The following is a 20,648-nucleotide window of genomic DNA, read 5'->3' on the forward strand; positions in this document are numbered from 1 at the left end:
AGTATGGTGAAAGGAAACAACCCAGACGCACTCCCTTCTTGATTTTAAACCATGCAGTATCCCCTTGTTCTGTTTGAATGATAGCTTCCCAATCTATGTACAGGTTCCTCATGAGTACAATTAAGCGTTCTGGAATTTTCATTCTTCAGTGTTATCCACAATTTGTTGCAAACCACAAAATTGAATGCCTTTGCATAGTCAATAAAATACAAACGAATACCTTTCTGGTATTCTTTGCTTTGACCCAAGATCCATCTGACCTCAGCTGTGATATCCCTTATTCCACGTCCCCATCTGAATCCAGCTTGCATTTCTGGAAGTTCTCTGTCAATATGCTGATGCAACCATTTTTGAATTCTCTTCAGTAAGATTTTAATTGCATGTGATATCAATGATATTGCTTGATAATTTCCACATTCTGTGGATTCACCCTTCTTTGGGATGGGTACAAATATGGATCTCTTCCAGTCAGTTGGCCAAGTAGCTGTCTTCCAAATCTCTTGGCATTACCAAGTGAGTGCCTCCAGCATGGCATCTCTTTGTTCAAATATCTCAATGGGTATTCCATCAATTCCTCGAACCTTGTTCTTCACCAATTCCTTCGTTGCAGCTTCGACGTCTTCCTTCAGTACCATTGGTTTTGATTATATGCTACCTCCTGAAATGGATAATCATCTACCAATTCTTTTTGGTACAATGACTCTGCGTATTCCATCTATCTTCTTTTGATGTTTCCTGCATCATTCAACATATTGCCCATGGGATCTTTCAATACTGCAATTGGAGGCTCAAATTTTTTCCTCAGTTCTTTCAGCTTGAGAAACACTGTACGTGTTCTTCCCTTTCAGTTTTCTAACTCTAGCTCTTTGCACATTTCATTATAATAATTGACTTTGTCTTCTGGAGCTGCTCTTTGAAATCCTCTGTTCAGCTCTTTTATGCTATCGATTCTTCTATTTGCTTTAGCTACTCTCCATTCAAGGGCAAGATTCAGAGTCTCTTCTGATATCCAGTTTGGTTTTTTCTTTCTTTCTTGTCTTTTTAATGACCTTTGCTTTCTTCATGAATCATGCTCTTGATGTCATCCCCAATTCCTCTAGTTTTGTTCATTGGTGTTCAGTGCATCAAATCTATTCTTTAGATGGTCTCCAAATTCAAGAGGGATATAATCAAGGTCATATTTTGGCTCTTGTGGACTTGTTTTGTCTCCAGGTTCAACGTGAACTTGCATATAAGTAGTTGATGGTTTATTCCACAATCAGCTCCTGGCCTTGTTTTGGCTGAAGATATTGAGTTTTTCCATTGCCTCTTGCCACAGATGCAGTTAATCTGATTCCTGTGTATTCCATCTGGTGAAGTCCATGTGTACAGCCATGATTTGTGTTGTTGAAAAAAGGTATTTGTGATGAATAAGTTGTTGGTCTTGCAAAATTCTATCATGCAATCTCCAGCATCATTTCTATCACCAAGGCAATATTTTCCAACTACCAGTGACTCTTCTTTGTTTCCAACTTTTGCATTCCAATCACCAGTGATAATTAACACATCTTGATTTCATGTTCAGTCAATTTCAGACTCCAGAAGTTGGTAAAAAAATCTTCAATTTCCTCATTTTGGCTTTTGTAGTTGGTGCATAAATTTGAATAATAGTAGTATTAACTGGTCTCCCTCGTAGGCATAAGGCTATTATCCTATCACTGACAGCATTGTCTTTCAGGATAGATCTCAATACATTCTTTGTGATAATGAATGGTATGCCATTCTTCTTCAATTTGTCATTCCCAGCATAGTAGACCATATGATCATCTGATTCAAAATGGCCAAAACCAGTCCATTTCAGTTTACAAATGCCTAATGATCTTTATGTATTCCATTTCATTTTAGACAACTTCCAATTTTCCTCAATTCATACTTCATACATTCCATGTTCTGATTATTAATGGATGTTTACAGCTGTTTCTTCTCATTTTGAGTCATGCCACATCAGCAAATGGAGGTCTCAAAAGCTTTACTCTATCCACATCACTAAGGTTGGCTCTACCCTGAGGAGTCAGCTCTTACCCAGTCAAATTCTGAGCACCTTCCAACCTGATGGGCTCTTCTTCTGGCACTATATCGGACAATATTTCAGGGCTATTCATAAAGTTTTCCAGTAATATATCACACAGCGTGTCCATGCTATTCATAAGGTTTTCACTGGCCAGTTCTTTGAGAAGTGGATGGCCTCTTCCTTCTTACAAGTTTGTCTTAGTCTGGAAACTCTGCTGAAACCTGTCCACCATGGCTAACCCTGCTGGCATTCGAAATACCAGTGGCATAGCCTCCAGCCTTACAGCAACACTCTAGCCACCACAGTACAACAAACTGACAGACATGTTTGTCTCCCTTAGCTATTCCAAACTGCTCCGGTCATTTTCTGGTCTCCCCCACTCTGCTCGCTTACCTGGCCTGCCCCTGGGCGCTCCACACATGCAAACACCTGCCTTCCACTGCTCCCAGGCTGGCTTACTGCAACCTGCCCCTGAGGTGCTCCACACAGGTAAACACCCACCTTCTGCTGCTCCCAGGTGAATTGGTGGATACATGATAACTATCTACCATCCCTGGAGGAGGCTATTAGTTACAAGTTAGGAAAACTTAATCCCCCTACTCCCGGTGGGTTGTAAGCACCAAGGTATGCTGGTGAGGACACAAAGAGAGTGGATACTGACCTGCGTAGCTCCGCCCTGTACTCATGTTGGTTGGCAGCAGTGTCCACTTGTCCGTGATGGGATTGTAGTACTCCACTGAAGCCAAGTTGCAGGATCCATCATCACCTCCAACCACATACAGGAGCCCATTCACTGCACAGACCCCTGGGAATCAACAGAAGGCACAGCAGACATTATAACAGGAGCTCTGAGGACAGGAATCGATGAGAAACAAAACAGGATGGCTCTGGAGGTTCTTTCCCTTCCTTTTGTGGAACACAACAGAGTGTTGGCTCCACAGGTCTGAGTTTACTCAATGGAAGAACGTACTGACAGCAGCCCCTGGGTTCTAGAGGACTCCCTTTCTAACAAGGTCACTGCTCTGACCTAGAGACTTCTTCTACTACATGATCCCACAGATGTTTCCTGCTCCCCCAACCCCTTGTGGTACGGTGTCTAAGGAATTCAGCTGCTAAACAAAGGATTGGTGGTTAGAACCCACCAGCTGCTCAGTGGGAGAAAGATGAGGCAGTCTGTTTACATGAAGATTTACAGCCTTGGAAACCTTATGGGGCTGTTCCACTCTGTCCTATAGGGTTGTTATGAGACTTGACTCGATGGCAGTGGGTTTTTAGAGATGCTCTCTGCTCCACCCCCATCCACCCACAGACTCTACAAAAATAGGTGTGGGCTCTCTTTACTGGAACATGCATAACAGTACAAGCAGACCCCACAACCAGCTTATTGAGCCACGCAATAAGACAATTCAGGGACTCAGTAACACTACTACCTCCCTGCTTCTAAGATTTTTTTTCCCCCATTAAACCCAATGTTATCTGTATTGTGTGGCACCAACAAGGTGTTTGTGATCCCTTTACACAAATGGAGTCTAAATACATGCATAATTCCAGGGTTGAGGTACCACTCTCACACTGACACAGGAGTGAACTGTTTTGGGGGCAAAGTCTAACGCAGTAAGGACTCAACAGTGAAGAGAACATAATTAATGCTCATCAAGATGTGAAAGGCCAGAAACCAGTTGGCGATGGAGTCAATTTTGACTCACGGAAACTCCATGTGTGTCAGAATAGAATTGATTCTACTCTGAAAATCTGGCTGATTTTTCAGAAGTAGATCATCAGCCCTTCCTTCTGAACTGCCAGACCTTCAGTTGGCAGCCAAACGTCTGTGCCGTTTGCACCACCCAGAGACATCTTTAAAGGCCATAGTCCAATATATTGTGCAGTTTTTCAAAATTAGATTAAGGGACTGATGACACTAGAAAAAAAAGTAATAATTATCAGTGTTGGTGACAATGTGGGGAAATGCCTACCCCCAGGTCCTGGGGAGTGTATAAGGTAGACTCCCTTCCTGGGTGATCTCTAAAGCACATGTGCTCCCTCTAACCCAAAAGTTCCGCTTGTGGGTTTTTATCCTAGAGGAATTATTTAAAATGTGTGCACAGACTTAGCCATAGGGACCATTTATAATAACCAAGGCACTGTTTACAGTAAAGATGGAAACAGTAGATTAATTATTTAAATTATGATATAACCATTTAAAATAATATCACATAAAAATATTTAGTGTTATAAAAAGATATTCATGAAGACTATAAAGTGGATTTTTTAAAAAGCAAGCTATAAAATAGTAGTATAGCATAATTCCATTTTTATTAAAAACAGAAATATCTGTACATGAAGGTATATATATATATACACACACACATACATATTTGTTGTTGTTATGTGCCATTGAGTCAGCCCTGACTCATAGCAACACCTCCTTGGGTTTCCGAGGCTGTATCACTACGGAAGTAGATTGCCCCATCTTCCTTCTGAGGAGTGGCTGGTGGGTTTGAACCACCAGCCTTCTGGTTAGTAGTCAAGTGCCTTAGGCACTATGCTACCAGAGCTCCTACATACATACATACATACATACATACATATATATATATATATATATATATATATTTAGATTAGATCTAGATCTAGATCTAAACTTAAATCTCTAGAGAGACTAGCTGCCTTGAGGATTCTGTAATTCCTTAGTCATGTGGCTTAAGGACAAATGCCAGGTTACATCCCAGAAGACTTGTTGTTGTTGTTAAGTGCTGTCGAGTCATTTCCGACTCATAACGACCCCATGCACAGCAGAACGAAACACTGCCCGATCCCACGCCAGCTCCACAATCCCTGCTATACCTGAGCCCATCATCACAGCCACCATGTCAATCCATCTCGTTGAAGACCTCCCACTCTTTCGTCAACCCTCCACCCTACCAAGCATGCAGGACAGGAAAGCAGGAGAAAGGGGATAAAAGCCAGGAACCTGGACAGAAAAGCAGTAAGCCCCAGGGATACAGGTGAGGAGAGACAACTCAGAGATGCCCAAAGCAGCAGGCCGGAAGAGCAGGATAAAGGGGATTAAAAGCCAGGAAGCCAGACAGAGGAACAGTCAGCCACAGGGACCCAGGTGGGGGTGATACGAGAGGTCTCCAACAGCAAGACAAACTTGTCTGTCGGTTTGTCCTACGGTGGTGAGGTGTAGACGTGAGATTTGAGGCTGAGCCTCTGGTGTTTAAAACCCAGAGAAATGCACCTGGTGCACAGGTAACAGCCCAGCTTATAGACTGAGACAGACTAGGAAGAAGGAAGAGGCTGTCCACTTCTCAAAGAATTGGCCAGGGAAAACCAGAAGACTTAGGCAATGAATAAATTAATAAAACTCTCTCTGTTTACACTTCCAACAAGCCAATTACACATGGGTTTAGCCAACAGCTTATATGAGCATAAAAGAAATAAATCTGTCTGGAAGTCACCTGTTTAGCTCGCCAGCCCAGGAAGTTGGGCTAAATCAACATATCCATAGAGTTGTTGTTGTTGTTGTTACGTACTCATAGTGACCCCTCCTTGGGTTTCCGAGGCAGTATCACTGCAGAAATAGATTGCCCCATCTTCCTTCCGAGGAGTGGCTGGTGGGTTTGAACCGCCAGCCTTCTGGTTAGCAGTCAAGTGCCTTAGGCACCAAAACAAGAGACAACGCATAGGCATAGGTCAAAGTTCTAAAAGGAAATAGTTGTTGGGTGCCACTGAGTCAATTTTGACAGAATTGCTTCATGGAATTTTCTTAACTATAATCTTTATGGAAGCAGATTACAAAGTCTTTTTCCCAAAGAGCTGCTGGGTGGTTCAAAGCATTGATCTTTTGGTTAGCAGCCAAACTGATGCCCAGTATGGTTCCTTGTACAGGTGTTAGGCTCTAAGAAATAAGAACCTAAGCACTATACCATGAATCATTCCTAGATGAAGGACAAGGGGGAATGGAAGGAAAGAGGAGAAGTTCACTGACAGGAATAAGGGAAGTGGTTCCACTGGAGAATCCATCAGGGTCTGGCTACCCCTGAGATGAAGGAATTGGTTTCAGGGAGGAAGTGAGAGGTCCTCAGAGCCAGGCCACTGGCAAAGAAGGGAAAGAACCAAATGTTATTGCCTGCCCCTGTCCACACACCCTGTGCTCAGCTGCCCACCAAAGCCACTGACAGGGAACACAGAGGTATCCAGAAAAGCTTTTATGGATCTGTACCCAAACGAGTACAGTGAAAGTTATCATCCTTCCCAAGAGGGAAGGGATCTCTTTACATTTAAAAGGGGACCCTGTGGCTTGCTCTTGGGTCTTAAGCTCTCCTCTTTCCTAGCCCAGAGCTTATCTGGCAAGTAGACACTCCCTGTCCTGAGTATAAGCTAGGTCCCAGGCCCTGGGTATCCCTCCCCTCTGCTTTTCTCTTAGGGCTAGGGCTTACAGGCAGAAAAGACCCACAACCCCAAAAGGCAGAAGGAGAAGGCAACTGATACCTGCATTGCGCCGACACATGTTCATGTCTGCCACCTGCTTCCAGTTGTTTGTTCCAGGATCGTAAACCTCAACGCTCTTCCTCACCAGGGGCCCATCATGCCCACCTGTGGCATATAGCTGTCCGCTGAGCACTCCAACCCCTGAAAAGCAGAACAGTGACCCAGCTTCAGGCTGGCTACAGTGACCAGAAATAAAGAGACTGAGCATGGAGCCCTGGTCACCAGTACCCACAGGGTGACCTGGGGAGTATCTTCCTGGACCTCAGTTTCCTCATCTGTAAAACAAATATGATGACACTATGTACCTCAAAAGAGTGCCCATCTGAACACTTTGAAAATGTAAAGCAAATATGACCCCATTTTGTTTTAAATAATATGTAAATGAATATGAGGTGGGTTTTTTGTATCAAATAAAAAGAAAAAGCCTGAAAGAAATCCATCAAAACATTAAAAATGGTTATTTCTGGATGCTTTTTTAAAAATTCCTTCTTGAATAGTTTATTTACAAGGTGATGACTCTTATTGTTGTTGTTATGTGCCGTCAAGTCGGCCCCGACTCATAGCGACCCCTCCTTGGGTTTCCGAGGCAGTATCACTATGGAAGTAGGATTGCCCAACCTTCCTTCCGAGGAGTGGCTGGTGGGTTTGAACCGCCAGCCGTCTGGTTAGCAGGCAAGTGTCTTAGCCACTATGCTACCAGAGCTCCCGATGACTCTTATTACTCAGCCTTATATTAGTTAAGTAAAAGTAGTTTAAAAAAAACCCTGAAAATAGCCTCTCAGCAGGTCTGCCGATGATAACTGAGTGAGTTATATGATGAAAACTTATAGAGTTATATGCTGATAGCTGAGTGATGATAACTGAGATCACCCTGCTTGTCTTTTAAGCAGATGCTGTTCTTTCTGCCCACTTGCTCTCCCTCTTAGACTGCAGGGTGGCATTAGACTACACTCATGATGTTGATCAGCCTGGGTTGAGGGGGAGAGATGCATCACTCACAAGTTTTAGGGTAATTTTTTTTAAAGCCTTTGATACATGCTAAGGAAATAAAAGCCAGAAAGGAGGCAGATGGCACAGTTTCCTAGAAAATGCAGCTGAGCTGTCTCTATAACTTGCCCACTAGGTGATTATTTCTTTTCCTCAGTTTCCCCATCTGTAAAGTGGGGGAGTTGGACTAGATCAGTAGTTCTCAGAGACCACTCAACCGACAAGTTGCATCTCAATCAGCTGAGGAGGTCAGGAATTTGAAAAAGCTTCCCAGGTGACTGAGATGTGCAGCCAACATTTCAGATCCAAAGGATAGATTTCTGGAACATAAACTTCATGTAGAAAAGGACCATGTCTGCCTTGTCCACTTCTGCTTCCCCATGCTTGATTAGTAGGTTCTCAACAAATACTGTTTGAATGATCAAATATGTAAAATTCCTTTCAGTAATTATACTAGTGTACATTACATACTGGGAGCTCTGGTAGCATAGTGTGGCTAAGGCACTTGACTGCTAACCAGAAGGCTGGCGGTTCAAACCCACTAGCCACTCCTCGGAAGGAAGGTTGGGCAATCTACTTCCGTAGGGATACTGCTTTGGAAACCCAAGGAGGGGTCCCTATGAGTAAGGTCCGACTCCACAGCACATAACATTACATACTAGCAGTTCCTAGCAGTTGCCCTGAGTTAACAGCAGGTGGCGGTGTTGCACCAGCAATGGTTATCTGGTACTGAACTTGGATTTTATAAAATGAAATGTGTTCCATGTCTGCCTCACTTCCCTTCCTCCAAGCTCAGCAGGAACAAGCATACCCTGAGGCACAGAAATGGCCTCTTTTTCTCCATAACCATCTGCTGGTGTTGCCCATGCACTGTTGAGGAAGCAAGAAACCTTCCAGGGCACTTGGGTACAACTGCCCCAGCAGCAACTCTGCCACTGCATTGTATAGCCTTATCCATAAGCGTAGTACCTAAGGCAGATGACTGCTAACCAGAAGGCTGGCGGTTCAAACCCACCAGCCACTCCTCGGAAGGAAGGTTGGGCAATCTACTTCCGTAGTGATACCACCTCAGAAACCCAAGGAAGGGTCACCATGAGTCTGATACAGCTTGACAGCAGTGGGTTGGGTTTATCCATAAATGTTCACCCAGAGGTTTCCTAGACCTAGGGTCACTTGGCTTTCAGGCATTTCAAAGGGCCTCAGGTGGCCAGAGGCCAGGGTCTGTGGTCTCTGGATCCTCTACCATCAACAACCCAGCTCAGGACAAGTATGTGGGTTCCCAACCCCAAAGGTAAGCCTTCCTAAATCTTAGGAGAGTGGAGCACTGCAGAAAGTCTCACCTGGGAGTTTGAAGTCAGGACTCTGAAATCTGATGGAGGAGCCCACCCCTAAGAGAGAGACCATCCCCTAAATCAGGGTCACTGTGCCTGCCAAGGATAGAGGCAGTAGAGCTGTCAACATTCAAGGCTTCCAACCTAAGTGAGAGGCAGGACCATTCCAGAGCTCTTCACCCAGCAATCATCCCCTAAGGAAGAGGCAGCTGTAGTCCCAAAGGCAGCTCCATTTACAAAGAAGAGTCTGAATTTTCAAAGGCAAATCTGTCCTCAGGGCTTTACACCAAGGTGCCTCATCACACTCCCTGCTGTTTAGGAAATTCCTAGAAGTAGCCATACTTGTCAGTGTACACTCCTGCTGGACTGTCCTACATCCTTGGGCTTTGCATATTTGTTCTCACACTTTCAAGTCACAATAGAGGATTTCTAGGAAGCACAAAGGTGGCTCTACCAAGACCTGATAAATCAAATTACTAAATGGTTGTTTTGTTATTTTGTTTTGTTTTTAATGAGCATTACTGAGAGAAGAGAACTGAGGAATTTTTAAATTGAATTGAGCTCTAAGGAACACCTCCTGCAGTCTGCTTATTTACATGAAAGGGGCAGCAAGTTGCCCAAGGTCATATGGCAAGTTAGAGCAGACCCAGGACCAAAACCTAGGTTCATTTGCTCCATGTTCAAGAAGAACCAACCTGTCAGGATCAGCAAAGACAAGCTCCCTAAAAATAACATACCAAACACATAATAAACAAAAGAAAAACAAACCCACTGCCGTCGAGTCGGATCCGACTCATAGTGACCCCTCTTTGAGTTTCTAAGATAGCATCTCTACGGAAGATTGCCCAGTTTTCCTTCTTAGGAGTGGCTGGTGGGTTTGGGCCACTGGCCTTCTGGTTAGCAGTCAAATGCCTTAGGCACTACACCACCAGAACTTCTTTAAAAAAAAAAAAAAAATCTTACTTTTCTTTTAACCTGTGAGCACACAGAGGTTCTTGGAAAATAGGATAATTTTTAAGGAATGCTAAGTAAGTGGTCATGTGTTTGGTACTATATAATGAGATCACAACTCAATCTTCGAAGGTGAAAAGAAAAAAAAAAAAGACAAAGAAATAGTATTGTGGGGAAAAGCACTCCACTGTGTGGCTTTCCTTCCCAGAAGTCATGTGGCTTCCCCAGCAGGCCCAGGTCAGTAACCAGAGTGGCTGTGCAAGTCACTCACTACTCACCACACAAGCCAGGAACAAAGACAACTCAGTGTCCCCTATCTGCCCTCTCAGACCACTTTCCTTGGGGGGAAGACAAGCAGGGAAGCAGAGCTGTTGCTCCAGTCTCTGGAAAAATCTCAAAGGACCACATAGCCCCTAGTCTTCTCACAAGAAGTAGAAATGGAAAACCATTTAGGACATCAGTCCCTTCCCATGTGGCATAGGGGGTTGAAGTGGGGAAAAGGGGTAGGGGGGCATGAGTTTATCTCCAAATATGAACACTAATAATATTCTGGCTTTCAATTCCTATACAGAAACTCCAGGTAGGCAAGCTTTAGCTTTGTTAACTAAAGCATGGGAACAGCAGTGTTTGTTCTATTATCTTATAGGAATGAGACTCTAATGGTTTTAGGGAAGGCTAGGAAAGCTAACTTTGGAGTGGAAATCTTGATTCTACCGGTTAATAATTACATCACCCTGGGCAAGATACTCAACCCCTGGTAGACAGACATTCTAATTCTGTTAAGTGGGATTAATATTGCATCTACCTTTCAGAGCTGTGGTGAGGATTAAATAAATTGAGGCACTTAACTGCTAATTAGGGCAGCGCCTGACACAAAGTACACCCTCACTTTCAGAAGTAGACATCTTCATAGAAATGGAAGGGATGGTGATGAAAGGAATATTATCTCATCCATGCTCTAGCAAAGTGATCCCTGGGAAAGGTTAATTTATAAATGCTCATTGCCCAACTGCAAAGGTACTCAAGGGATTTTACACATTAAAAAGAAAGAGGAGGAGGTGAAATAAGGTCTAATGTTAAACTGTTGTTCTCAAGACCCACCTGTGAGCAAAAAAGGACATAATCTGCAGCCTGAGGCCTCCCCCCTACCTGCGCCACTGCGGCGGGTGCTCATGTCAGCCACATATGTCCACTCATTGGTCGCTGGGTTGTACTGCTCCACGGTGCTCAGGCACTGGCGGGAAGCCCCGTCATAACCTCCAACAGCATATAGCTTCCCTGGAACAGACAAGCATCACTGATGGTGGTGCCAGAGACATTGGCATGCCACTAGAGTTAGGCTGAAACCCTATCTGTTGCCCACCAAGGCACCCTTACTTCAGAGTTCAGAATCCCTTTCCTCTGGGGAGACCACACCCCATTCCCTAACCAAGCTAAGCATTCTTCACACTTCTGCTTCTCCTCCCTCTTAAACCATGAATTCCTCAGAAGCAGCACTGAACTTCTTTATAAATAAGTACCCCAAATACCTAGCATGAAGTTACGGCCTAGCACCACAGGGCTTAGCATATTCTTGCTGATAAACTATGTTAAATCTTCTCTGTAACAAGGCATTGGATAGATAGGAAGCTGGAAGCCCAGCTACATAGACAGAGAGGCAGACTTTCTGGCTAAAGACCAAGAATGGCAGACAGAGCCAATATAAAAAATATATATATATATATATATATATTCTTCAATGAGAACTCAAACCCTGTCTTAGCCATTGTTCCTACTCATTCCTAAACTCCAGCAAGAGGGGCTTGAGAATGGAGTATTCTGTGTATACCCTGGGCTGGGGCAACTAGAATTTATCCGCAGACTCCCTGATGACCTCTGAGGCATGCACAAGAGCCCTGAAGCACCATCAACTATTTTAAAAAGAAAAATAGAAAAGCCTATATCCAACAGCCTCATTTCTGCCTGGGGCTGGGGGTAAAGTTGGGCACAGAGCTGAGGGTGGGGAAGTTGGTATTTGACTATTCCGAAGCAGAGATCGAAATGTTATGGGTTTAAAAGTATAGTCCTAGAATGCAATGGAGGGTCTCTTCTCTGTGTAGAAAGTGGCAGGAGTCCTACTTCAATTGGAACTCAGAACTATGGGGAATCTTGAAGTTGTTAACAATGATAGGCAAATCAAGGGCTCCTTAAACACTCGCTGTTGACTAAATAAACACCACCAAATACAAATTCATCTAACAGGCTTACTTAATCAACAGATTTTTTTTGTTGTTTTGTTGTTTGGTTTGGTCATTACATGCTTTCTTAACTGAGAGATACCAAGAGCACAACTAGTATGTGAGCATCTGTAATTACTTTAAGTTAGAAAGGGATCCATAAGCCCAAAATTATTATATTTAATACAGCAGTAGTCATTAGGACTACTGTTGTATTAAATATAGAACTATTTCTCCTTCTGTCATCACTGAGCCTAGTTTTGTTTCCTAATCCAGAGTCCTCTCAATTCACCTCACTGAAAGAAAGCAATACCCCCTCCCCTAGTTCCATCTAAGAGGGTAAAAAACCAACTTAGAAGCTCCTCCAGGGCACAGGCCCCTCAAGGCATGTGCTGGTTCAGTGCAACAGACTACCCGCCCTTCTGCCTGCCTCTCATCAAAGCCTAAGCCCCTCAGGAAGGAGAGAGGCCTGGGATGTGGGTGAGCCCAATAACACAAAAACCTATTCTCTGTATGTAACACACCATCACCTCTCTGTTGGGAACTTCTGCCAGACTTGGATCCTCACTGTCCTCCTAAGTAGGAATTCCTTTAGGCGGCCAACAGCAAATTATCCTTATTCATTGTTTCTCCATGTTATTCAGACTATATAGCCATGGTCAGCAGATGATGAGAGGGGAAAAAGCAAGCCACAGTGGAGATTTATATCCACAAGGCCACAGTAAAGCAGAGTCCACTTAAGTTCCTCCCTACGTATTCTACCCAGAATTGTAAATTGGACTCTCTGCTGGCCCAGGAGGACCCACATCCAAAAAGTCTTCAAATTCACAAAGGCTAAGAGAAACAAATGCCTCATCTGTCCTCCATGTCAATAGGGCACGCTATAAGACAGTACTTCTTCCACATACAGAATATGCTCACAAAAGTCTTCGTCAAGGGGAGTATTTTAAATTACTACCATTAGGGTACCTTCTCTGACCCTCATCAACCACTCCAACCCTGAGTCAGCTGGAAAATACCCACTCAAGGTTTCTCCTTGAGTCTATTAACAGGGATTTGCTATTTTTAATGCCTAGTCTATTGTCTGATATTCCTGGCTAAGAATAAGAGGGGAAATGGGAAGGTGACTAGACAAAGCATTTGTATTTGGCAGACAAATCAATTTCTGTTCCACCAAGAGTATGAAACTACAAGAAATGATATATCTTGGTAGAAGGACAAAATCCTTGCAGTCACTAAGATGACTTGTTTAGTATGTGTGAACAATATACCTTTAAATGAAAATTTAAACTACACAATACTGGTATTGACCAAGAAATAGAGCAAAAAAATCTTTCTATTACTGCATAACTCACTGCATGTTACACTCTCCCCAAAGCACACATGTGTGTATGTGTGAGTTGTGTGTGTACAGGAGTTGTGTATGTACATATCTGAATGCACAGATATTCCAGCTAAATTCCCACCTGATGGTAAATTAATGTTACCCTGAAAAGACACATTTTAGTTCAAATAATACTCTATGCTTTGGTACATTGAATTCATATATATTTATAAAATGCCTACCTGTTAGTATTTGTTAATAGTCTGAGGGAGTGTAAAACACGTTGATGTCGAGTCAATTCCGATGTATACAACTCTATAGGACAGGGTAGAACTGCCCCATAGGGTTTCCAAGGCTATAATCTTTACAAAAGCAGGCTGCCACTTCTTTCTCCCAGAGCAGCTGATGGGTTCAAACTGCCAACCTTTCAGTTAGCAGCTGAATGCTTAACCACTGCACCACCAGGGCTCTTTTTAGGGAGTTTAGCACAGTGAGAGAGTCCTGGGTGTGGAGTCAGAAGACTTGGGTTCAAACACTCATTGTGCTATTTATTATCAGGGTGTCTTGGTGTCATCACTTAATCTGTCTGAGACTTAGTTTCCCAATCTGGAGAAGGAGGAAATTCTGAATCTTGACTAGTCTTTCACAGGGATTATGGGAATAGCAAACAAGAAAAATGGGTGCAAAAGTCCTTTATAAACTACATTGCACCTTTCCCACCTAACCCCACACACCTTTCCAAACTAGAGCAGGACTCTACCACCAACCTGTGCTGCACAATACTCAGACCTGGGAAGGAGTGCCCACCTCATTCAATACTCTGTTAATGTGCAACATATGAACATGAGAACAGTATTAATTAAACACAATTAACTCTCACCCCCACTAGCTGATACTCCTAGGACGTACATTGACTCTGGATTTCCCACTCTTCTTCCCTCCCCAACCTTTAATAGAGCTATTCGCAAGTGGCCAAAAAAGCTGGCATTTCCCCATTTGGTTCTGTCTTCTCCCCTCAATGCAATTCTACTACTTATTAGCCACGGGCCCTTGGGTCAGTCATTTCTCCTCTCTGAGTCTCAATTTTTGCCATCTGTGTAATCAGGATAATACTACCTAACTCAAGAGTAGTGGCCAGAGGAATAGGGCTAAGGTAGAGAAAGCACCAATTATGGTGCTGGGCACAGGACAAGGCCCCTGGACCAGGGCGGGGACTGGCCATGGCCCACTGCTGCCTCCTTACCCTCCACAACGCCCACACCCACACTGCTCCGCCGCGTGTTCATCGGGGCCACAAAGAACCACTCGTTGGTCTTGTAGCTGTAGGCTTCCACCGATGCTAGGCCTGGGAGACAAGAGACTCATGAGCATTCTATGGCACCAAGCCTCACCCTACTATGCTGAGTAGCAGTGAGGATGGGGGAGAAGTCCAAAGCTGGAGGCTGAAAGCCTGGATGTATGGCTCAGTGCCACCACTGCTTCATTATGTAGTTCACAGCAACTCCCTTAAACATACCTCCAGTGAATCTACCTGAGGGACCTGCTAAGACTTGTCTCAGAGGGTGACTTAAAAGAAGACAGGGGAAAAACTGAATTGTTTTGTAATTGTAAACTGTTAAACCTACATGATGGAATAGTTAGATTTCAAGTGAACACTGGAAGTTGCCTCAGTGAGTATCTATTCCAGGCAGAAAGCTGAAAACTCACTCTGACTCCTTTGCAGTTAGATGCAATTGTGTCAATGTGACCTACACAGAAGTCTAATGAGAATTTCTCAAATAGCCTTTGCTTTTCTGATAGAGATGCCACCCCTACTGCTTCCAGCTACCTAGAACACAAATGTGTTGGCTGAAGCTGTAACAGCCATCTTGTGACCATAAGGAAAAGACCAAGTGAAACTTAAAGGACTTGGGCCCAACATTCTTGAGCAAATGGACCAAGGCTGCTACTGACCTCTACTTATTTCATGAAACAACAAAATCCCTAATTTGTTTAGGCCACAGTTTAGTCAGGTTTTCTACTTACAACCAAAAACAATTCCTTAAAGAAACAATGCTTCGTTACCCTTTTCTTTCTCTTTATTCCTAGGTCCTACTCTCTAGAGGTAGCCTCCAAACCAAAAATCATTGGGCTGACTCCAACTCAGCAACCCTATATGACAGAGTAGGACTGTCCCCACAGGGTTTCCAAGGCTATAAATCTTTCCAGAAGTAGGCTGTCACATATTTCTCCCATGGAAAAGCTAGTGGGTTCGAACCTGACCTTTTGGTTAGCAGCCGAGCACCTTAATCACTGTGCCACCAGGGCTTGAGGTAGCCTCAGGAGGGGCCAAATTATGAGTGAGATAGAGAGAAGAAGGCCAGAAGAGGTCATCACTTTGTGAGAATACAAATTGAATTTTCAGAGAAGTTAAAAGTATTCTTTTTCACCTTCCTGGGAACCAAAAGATACCATTTTAGTTTAATAGAGTTAAGAGATATGAGGAGAACAAGAAAATCTCTCCAAATCTATGTCCACTAACAGTTTCTGATTCAAATTTTGAAGCTAGATGAAAACTATGAGCAAGAAGAACTCTCCTGCTGTGAACAGCCTTGCAAAGAACTAGCAGGACAGCAGAAAAGTGATGAACAAAGGCTTGGTCAACACGGCCAACTATGTTCTCTGAGCCAAGACTTCCCACTGCTGAACTTCCATTCCTTCACCTGTTCAGTACAGGGTTAATACCAGAATCCTGAGATACCCTCTCAGTAAGCATGCTCTTTCTAAGTCTTGTCTTCTGAGAAAATAGGTTCCCATATACTAGAAACTAAAGAAAGGACTCTCTGAGTAGGGGACCCTTCCTAGACCCCTAGAAATGATAGCACATGGGCAGCTCTGTGTAGAAAGGCCTGGCTCTGGTACCCAAAGCTGGATGAAGAGGAAGGATGAGTAGGTTTCTGGTCAGTAGCTATAAAGTTGCATGGAGGGTATATAACAGGCTGCGCAGGGTCAGGAACATGTCTGAGACCTACCTGTACTGCCATCAAATCCTCCCACTGCATACAGCAGATCGTTGAGCACTGCTGCACCCAGCGTGCTCCGGCGCTCCTGCATACTGGCAATGGACGTCCACTGGTCCTTCACACCGTCATACACATCTACAGTCCGAACGCGCAGTGAGCCATTAAACCCGCCCACCGCATACACATGGCCAGCCATGAACACCACACCTGAGGCACAGGAAACCAAAGTACCAATGTGATCTTAGGTAGTTTGTTAACTCGTGGTGATACGTGGCAATTGTGGAGCAAGGCAGGCACACGAATAACTCATCACAGATGATAATCTCCAACTTTTACATATTTCCAGCCATCGAGAGACTCAATGGATTTCTTTTCATATTCACTTTTCTGTATGATTAGAGTAAATAACTGAATTGGTTGAGCACATAAGCACTGACCCTAGAAGGGGCAGCAAAAAACTTTGCAAGTGGCCAAGGGGAAGGGAGACTGTATATACAGATGTTTGAGGAAACAAAGCGGAGCGTATGACGTCGGACACCAAGCAGAGAAAAGCTGGGGGGTGGGGATAGGCAGCCCGCAGAACTGGGAAACAGTGCTGCTTACCTGCTCGGCATCTCCTGGAAGGAAGCTCAGCAATCTGATCCCACCGGTCCTCCTCGAAATCATAGCACTCCACACTGCGGATTGCCTTGGGCGCCTGGCCGCCGACCACAATCATGACCTCCAGGAAAACAAGCAGACATTAGGTGAGTCTTCCCAACACATGGATTAATGGGTGGCCAGACTCTGGTACTTCCCCATGCTTATTGCCAGGGTCTGTGGGTGATCTGAGATGTCAGTTTACAGAGTTGAATACATGGAGATGCTGCCCCTAATTACCAACAAGTATGAATTGTCAAGATAAGTCTAACTAGCATCTTCCAAAAAGACCTCTTTAAAGTGTTAAAGAGCAAAGATGTCTATGAAGACAAAGGTACACTTGATCCAAGCCATGGTATTTTCAATCACCTCACATGTGTCCAAAAGCTGGACAATGACTAAAGAAGATTGAAGAAGAACTGATGCCTTTGAAATATGTTGTTGGCAAAGAATATTGAATATACCATGGACCGCCAAAAGAATGATCAAATCTGTCTTTGAAGGATAGTCGGATCGCTCCTTGGAGGTGTGGAGGGTAAGATTTTGTCTCTTGTACTCTGGTCATGTTGTCAGGAGGGACCAGTCCCTAGAGAAGGACATCATGCTTGGTAAGGTAGAGGGTCAGAGAAAAAAGAGGAAAACCCTTAACAAGATCAATTGGCACAGTGGCTGCAACAATGGACTCAAACATGGTAATGATTATGAGGATGGTACAGGACCAGGCAGTGTTTCATTCTGAGTCAGAACCGACTCTATGGCCCCTAACAACAAAAACAACAGCATCACCCCACAGAAAGACAATCATACAGTCTGTGTTTCCCAAACTGCCCTTGTCAGCATTATGTTGCAGGTACATGAAGCTACTCAGGGCATCTTCTGCAATCTCAAAGCCCATGGTTACCTTATATCAAACAAATGTGAATGTATTTTGAAGTACAGTGTAAAATTTGGATGCATTTTTAACATAAAAAAATTACTTGAAAAACAGTTCTGAATGTCTAGACCATAAGAAGCACTAACTCATTGCAGAAAAAAAAAAAAAACAACTTGTGAACAGCAGTCTGAAAAACATAATTAACTTATGATGTTCTGGAAAATAGTACTAAGGGTAGTACTATTTCCACAAGTAAAGCCGTAACTACCATGGCCAGGTACTGTGTAAAGCATGTTACTGACACTACCTCAGGTGCTTGTCACCACAACTGTGTGAGGTAGATACAGTGAAATCTGTAAGAGCTGGAATGCAACAGGACTACCTTGCTTTCCTGGGTCTCACAAGTTTTCTGCATTTGACGAGGTGCAGTCTTACTACTTTTCTATTGCTCTCTATTCCTGGAAAATATTTGCGTTTTCCTTTTCTGACAGGTTTCCACTTTACACAGGTACTAGCTTTCACAGGTTTTACTGTATTATCATCCCCACTGACAGAGGAGGAAAGCCCAGAGAATGTACATATAAATTGTCCAAGGTCACACAGCTAAGAGTGGCAGAACAGGAACTATAACCCAAATCTACCTGACACAGAGGTAAGGCTAGCCTCACTCTTTTCCTGTTCTAGGGACAGTGTCCATGCAAAGACAGCTCTCAACATCTATGTTTTTCAAACTGCAGGTCATATTCCACTAGCAGATCATAAGGTTAATTTAATGGATTGCAACCAAACCAAAAAACCAAACTCACTGCACCCTGTCAAATGCAGAAAACTTGCAAGACCCAGAAAAACAAGGTAGTCCTGTTGCGATTCTGACTCACAGCGACCCACTTTGGGTTTCCTAGGCAGTATATCTTTACAGAAGTAGATTGCCTAGTCTTCCTTCCGCGGAATGCCTGGTGGATTTGAACCACCAACCTTCTGGTTAGCAGTCAAATGCCTTAAGTACTATGCCACCAGAGCACCTTATACAACCAGCATACTTTTAATAGAACAACACAGAAAATGTCATAGTTAGGGTGTTATTTCACAAAATATTTGTTTTGGTTATTCACACATGCAATCTACTTACATAGTGATACCACCTCAGAAACCCAAGGAGGGGTCACTACGCATCAGATCCAACTCAATGGCAGTGTTTGGTTTTTAGTTTTTTTTGACGTGTAGTCTGAGTAGCAGCTATATATATATTTGTTGTTATGTGCTGTCGAGTCAGACCTGATTCATAGCAACCCCTCCGTGGGTTTCCAAAGTGGTATCAATACGGAAGTAGATTGCCCAACCTTCCTTCTGAGGAGTGGCTGGGTTTGAATTGCCAGCCTTCTGGTTAGCAGTCAAGTGCCTTAGGCACTGCACTACCAGAGTTCCTTATATACAGAAGAACAAACAAATCTGTCCTGGAAGAAGGGCAGCCAGAATGATCCGTGGAAGTGAGAATGGCCACGTTTTGTTTCACCTACTTCGGTCATGTTGTCAGGAGAGAACAGTCCCTGGAGAAGAATACCATACTTGGTAAAGCAAAGGGTCGGTGAAGAAGAGGAAGATCCTCACCAAGACTGACTGACCTAGTGGCTGCAATACTGGGCTCGAGCATAGCCAAGATTGTGAGGATGATGCAGGACCGGGCAGTGTTTCCTTCTGTTGGACATAGGGTTGCTGCCAACTTGATGACACCGAACAACTATAACAACATACAGAGATTGTGGGATGTGGCCAAAATAAAATTGAAAGCCACTGTTCTAGCTACATTAGTTGTACTGCGTTTCAATGGTGGTGTCCCCACTGTTGTGACTTTTGTCACAAGTTATCTGATAGTAATAAATATTAAAGTGCTAATGTTAACAATAGTTTACATATTTTAATAAATTCATGCAAACTCATGGCTGTCCTGATAATGAATCATTCTCACTTACTGGCATTCCAACATGTTTTTTTGAGTGGAAAAAAAGGAGTGGAAATGACAGCCAGCCAGTATCCCTCAGATTTTCTCACTACCTGTAGCCTGATTTACGCTAGTGGTTCCCAAAGTTTAGTGTGCAGCAGAATCAACTGCAAATCTTGTTAAAAAGCACATTCCTGATCCAGTAGGTCTGAGTAAGGAGCCCTGGTGGCACAGTGGTTAAGTTCTCAGCTATTAATTGAAAGATCGGTGGTTCGAAACTACCAGGTGCTGTACAGGACAAAGATGTGGCAGTCTGTGTCTGCAAAGACTTACAATGCCTTGGAAATCCTCCAGGCAGTTCTATTCTGCTCTATAAGGACAGTGTGCCGATCAACTCTGTGGCATGGGTTTGGGTGGGAGGTCTGGAATGGAGCTGGAGTATCTGCACTTCTAACAAGTTATCACAAGCTGACGCTAATGCTCTTCTGAGATTTATACTTGAAGAACTCCTATCTTAACCCATGGTGTGTAGAAATTTCTTTATGTATCATCCACAGTTTTTGTCATTTTGAATTATTATGGTGCTCTTTTATTCCCACGCAACATGATTTTTGAGAGAAGGGTGATCATCAAAATCTAAGTGAGCTGACAGGAGCACATTTCTAGTGTGAATATTATCCACCATATGGGAAGGCAAAACCAGGGCTCGAGATCAATTATGTATCCCCGAGGTGTCCAGATTCAGGCTCAACCACTGCCCAAATGCCCAAATGCGTGATCACTGGTCATCAGTTAATGCACAGCTGTCTTTGGACAAATGTGAGTGACCAGTGTTCAAACA

At 43.6% G+C, this 20,648-nt stretch overlaps 1 protein-coding gene across 1 annotated transcript in view; it reads right to left on the minus strand.

Moving 5' to 3' along the window:
* KLHL3 (kelch like family member 3) overlaps nt 1–20,648 on the minus strand; it is a 164,462-nt gene that overhangs the window by 4,817 nt on the left and 138,997 nt on the right. The window contains exons 8-13 of the mRNA XM_007938933.2: nt 16,959–17,076; nt 16,365–16,562; nt 14,597–14,698; nt 10,963–11,091; nt 6,545–6,685; nt 2,712–2,855 (exon numbers count right to left, since the gene is read on the minus strand). Coding sequence (XP_007937124.1) covers nt 2,712–2,855; nt 6,545–6,685; nt 10,963–11,091; nt 14,597–14,698; nt 16,365–16,562; nt 16,959–17,076 — 832 coding nt within the window. The remainder of the gene's footprint in view (nt 1–2,711; nt 2,856–6,544; nt 6,686–10,962; nt 11,092–14,596; nt 14,699–16,364; nt 16,563–16,958; nt 17,077–20,648) is intronic.

The sequence above is a fragment of the Orycteropus afer genome, unplaced genomic scaffold, assembly GCF_000298275.1.
Source record: "Orycteropus afer afer isolate SDZICR_OR568_19922 unplaced genomic scaffold, OryAfe1.0 scaffold00056, whole genome shotgun sequence".
Lineage (NCBI taxonomy): Eukaryota > Metazoa > Chordata > Mammalia > Tubulidentata > Orycteropodidae > Orycteropus > Orycteropus afer.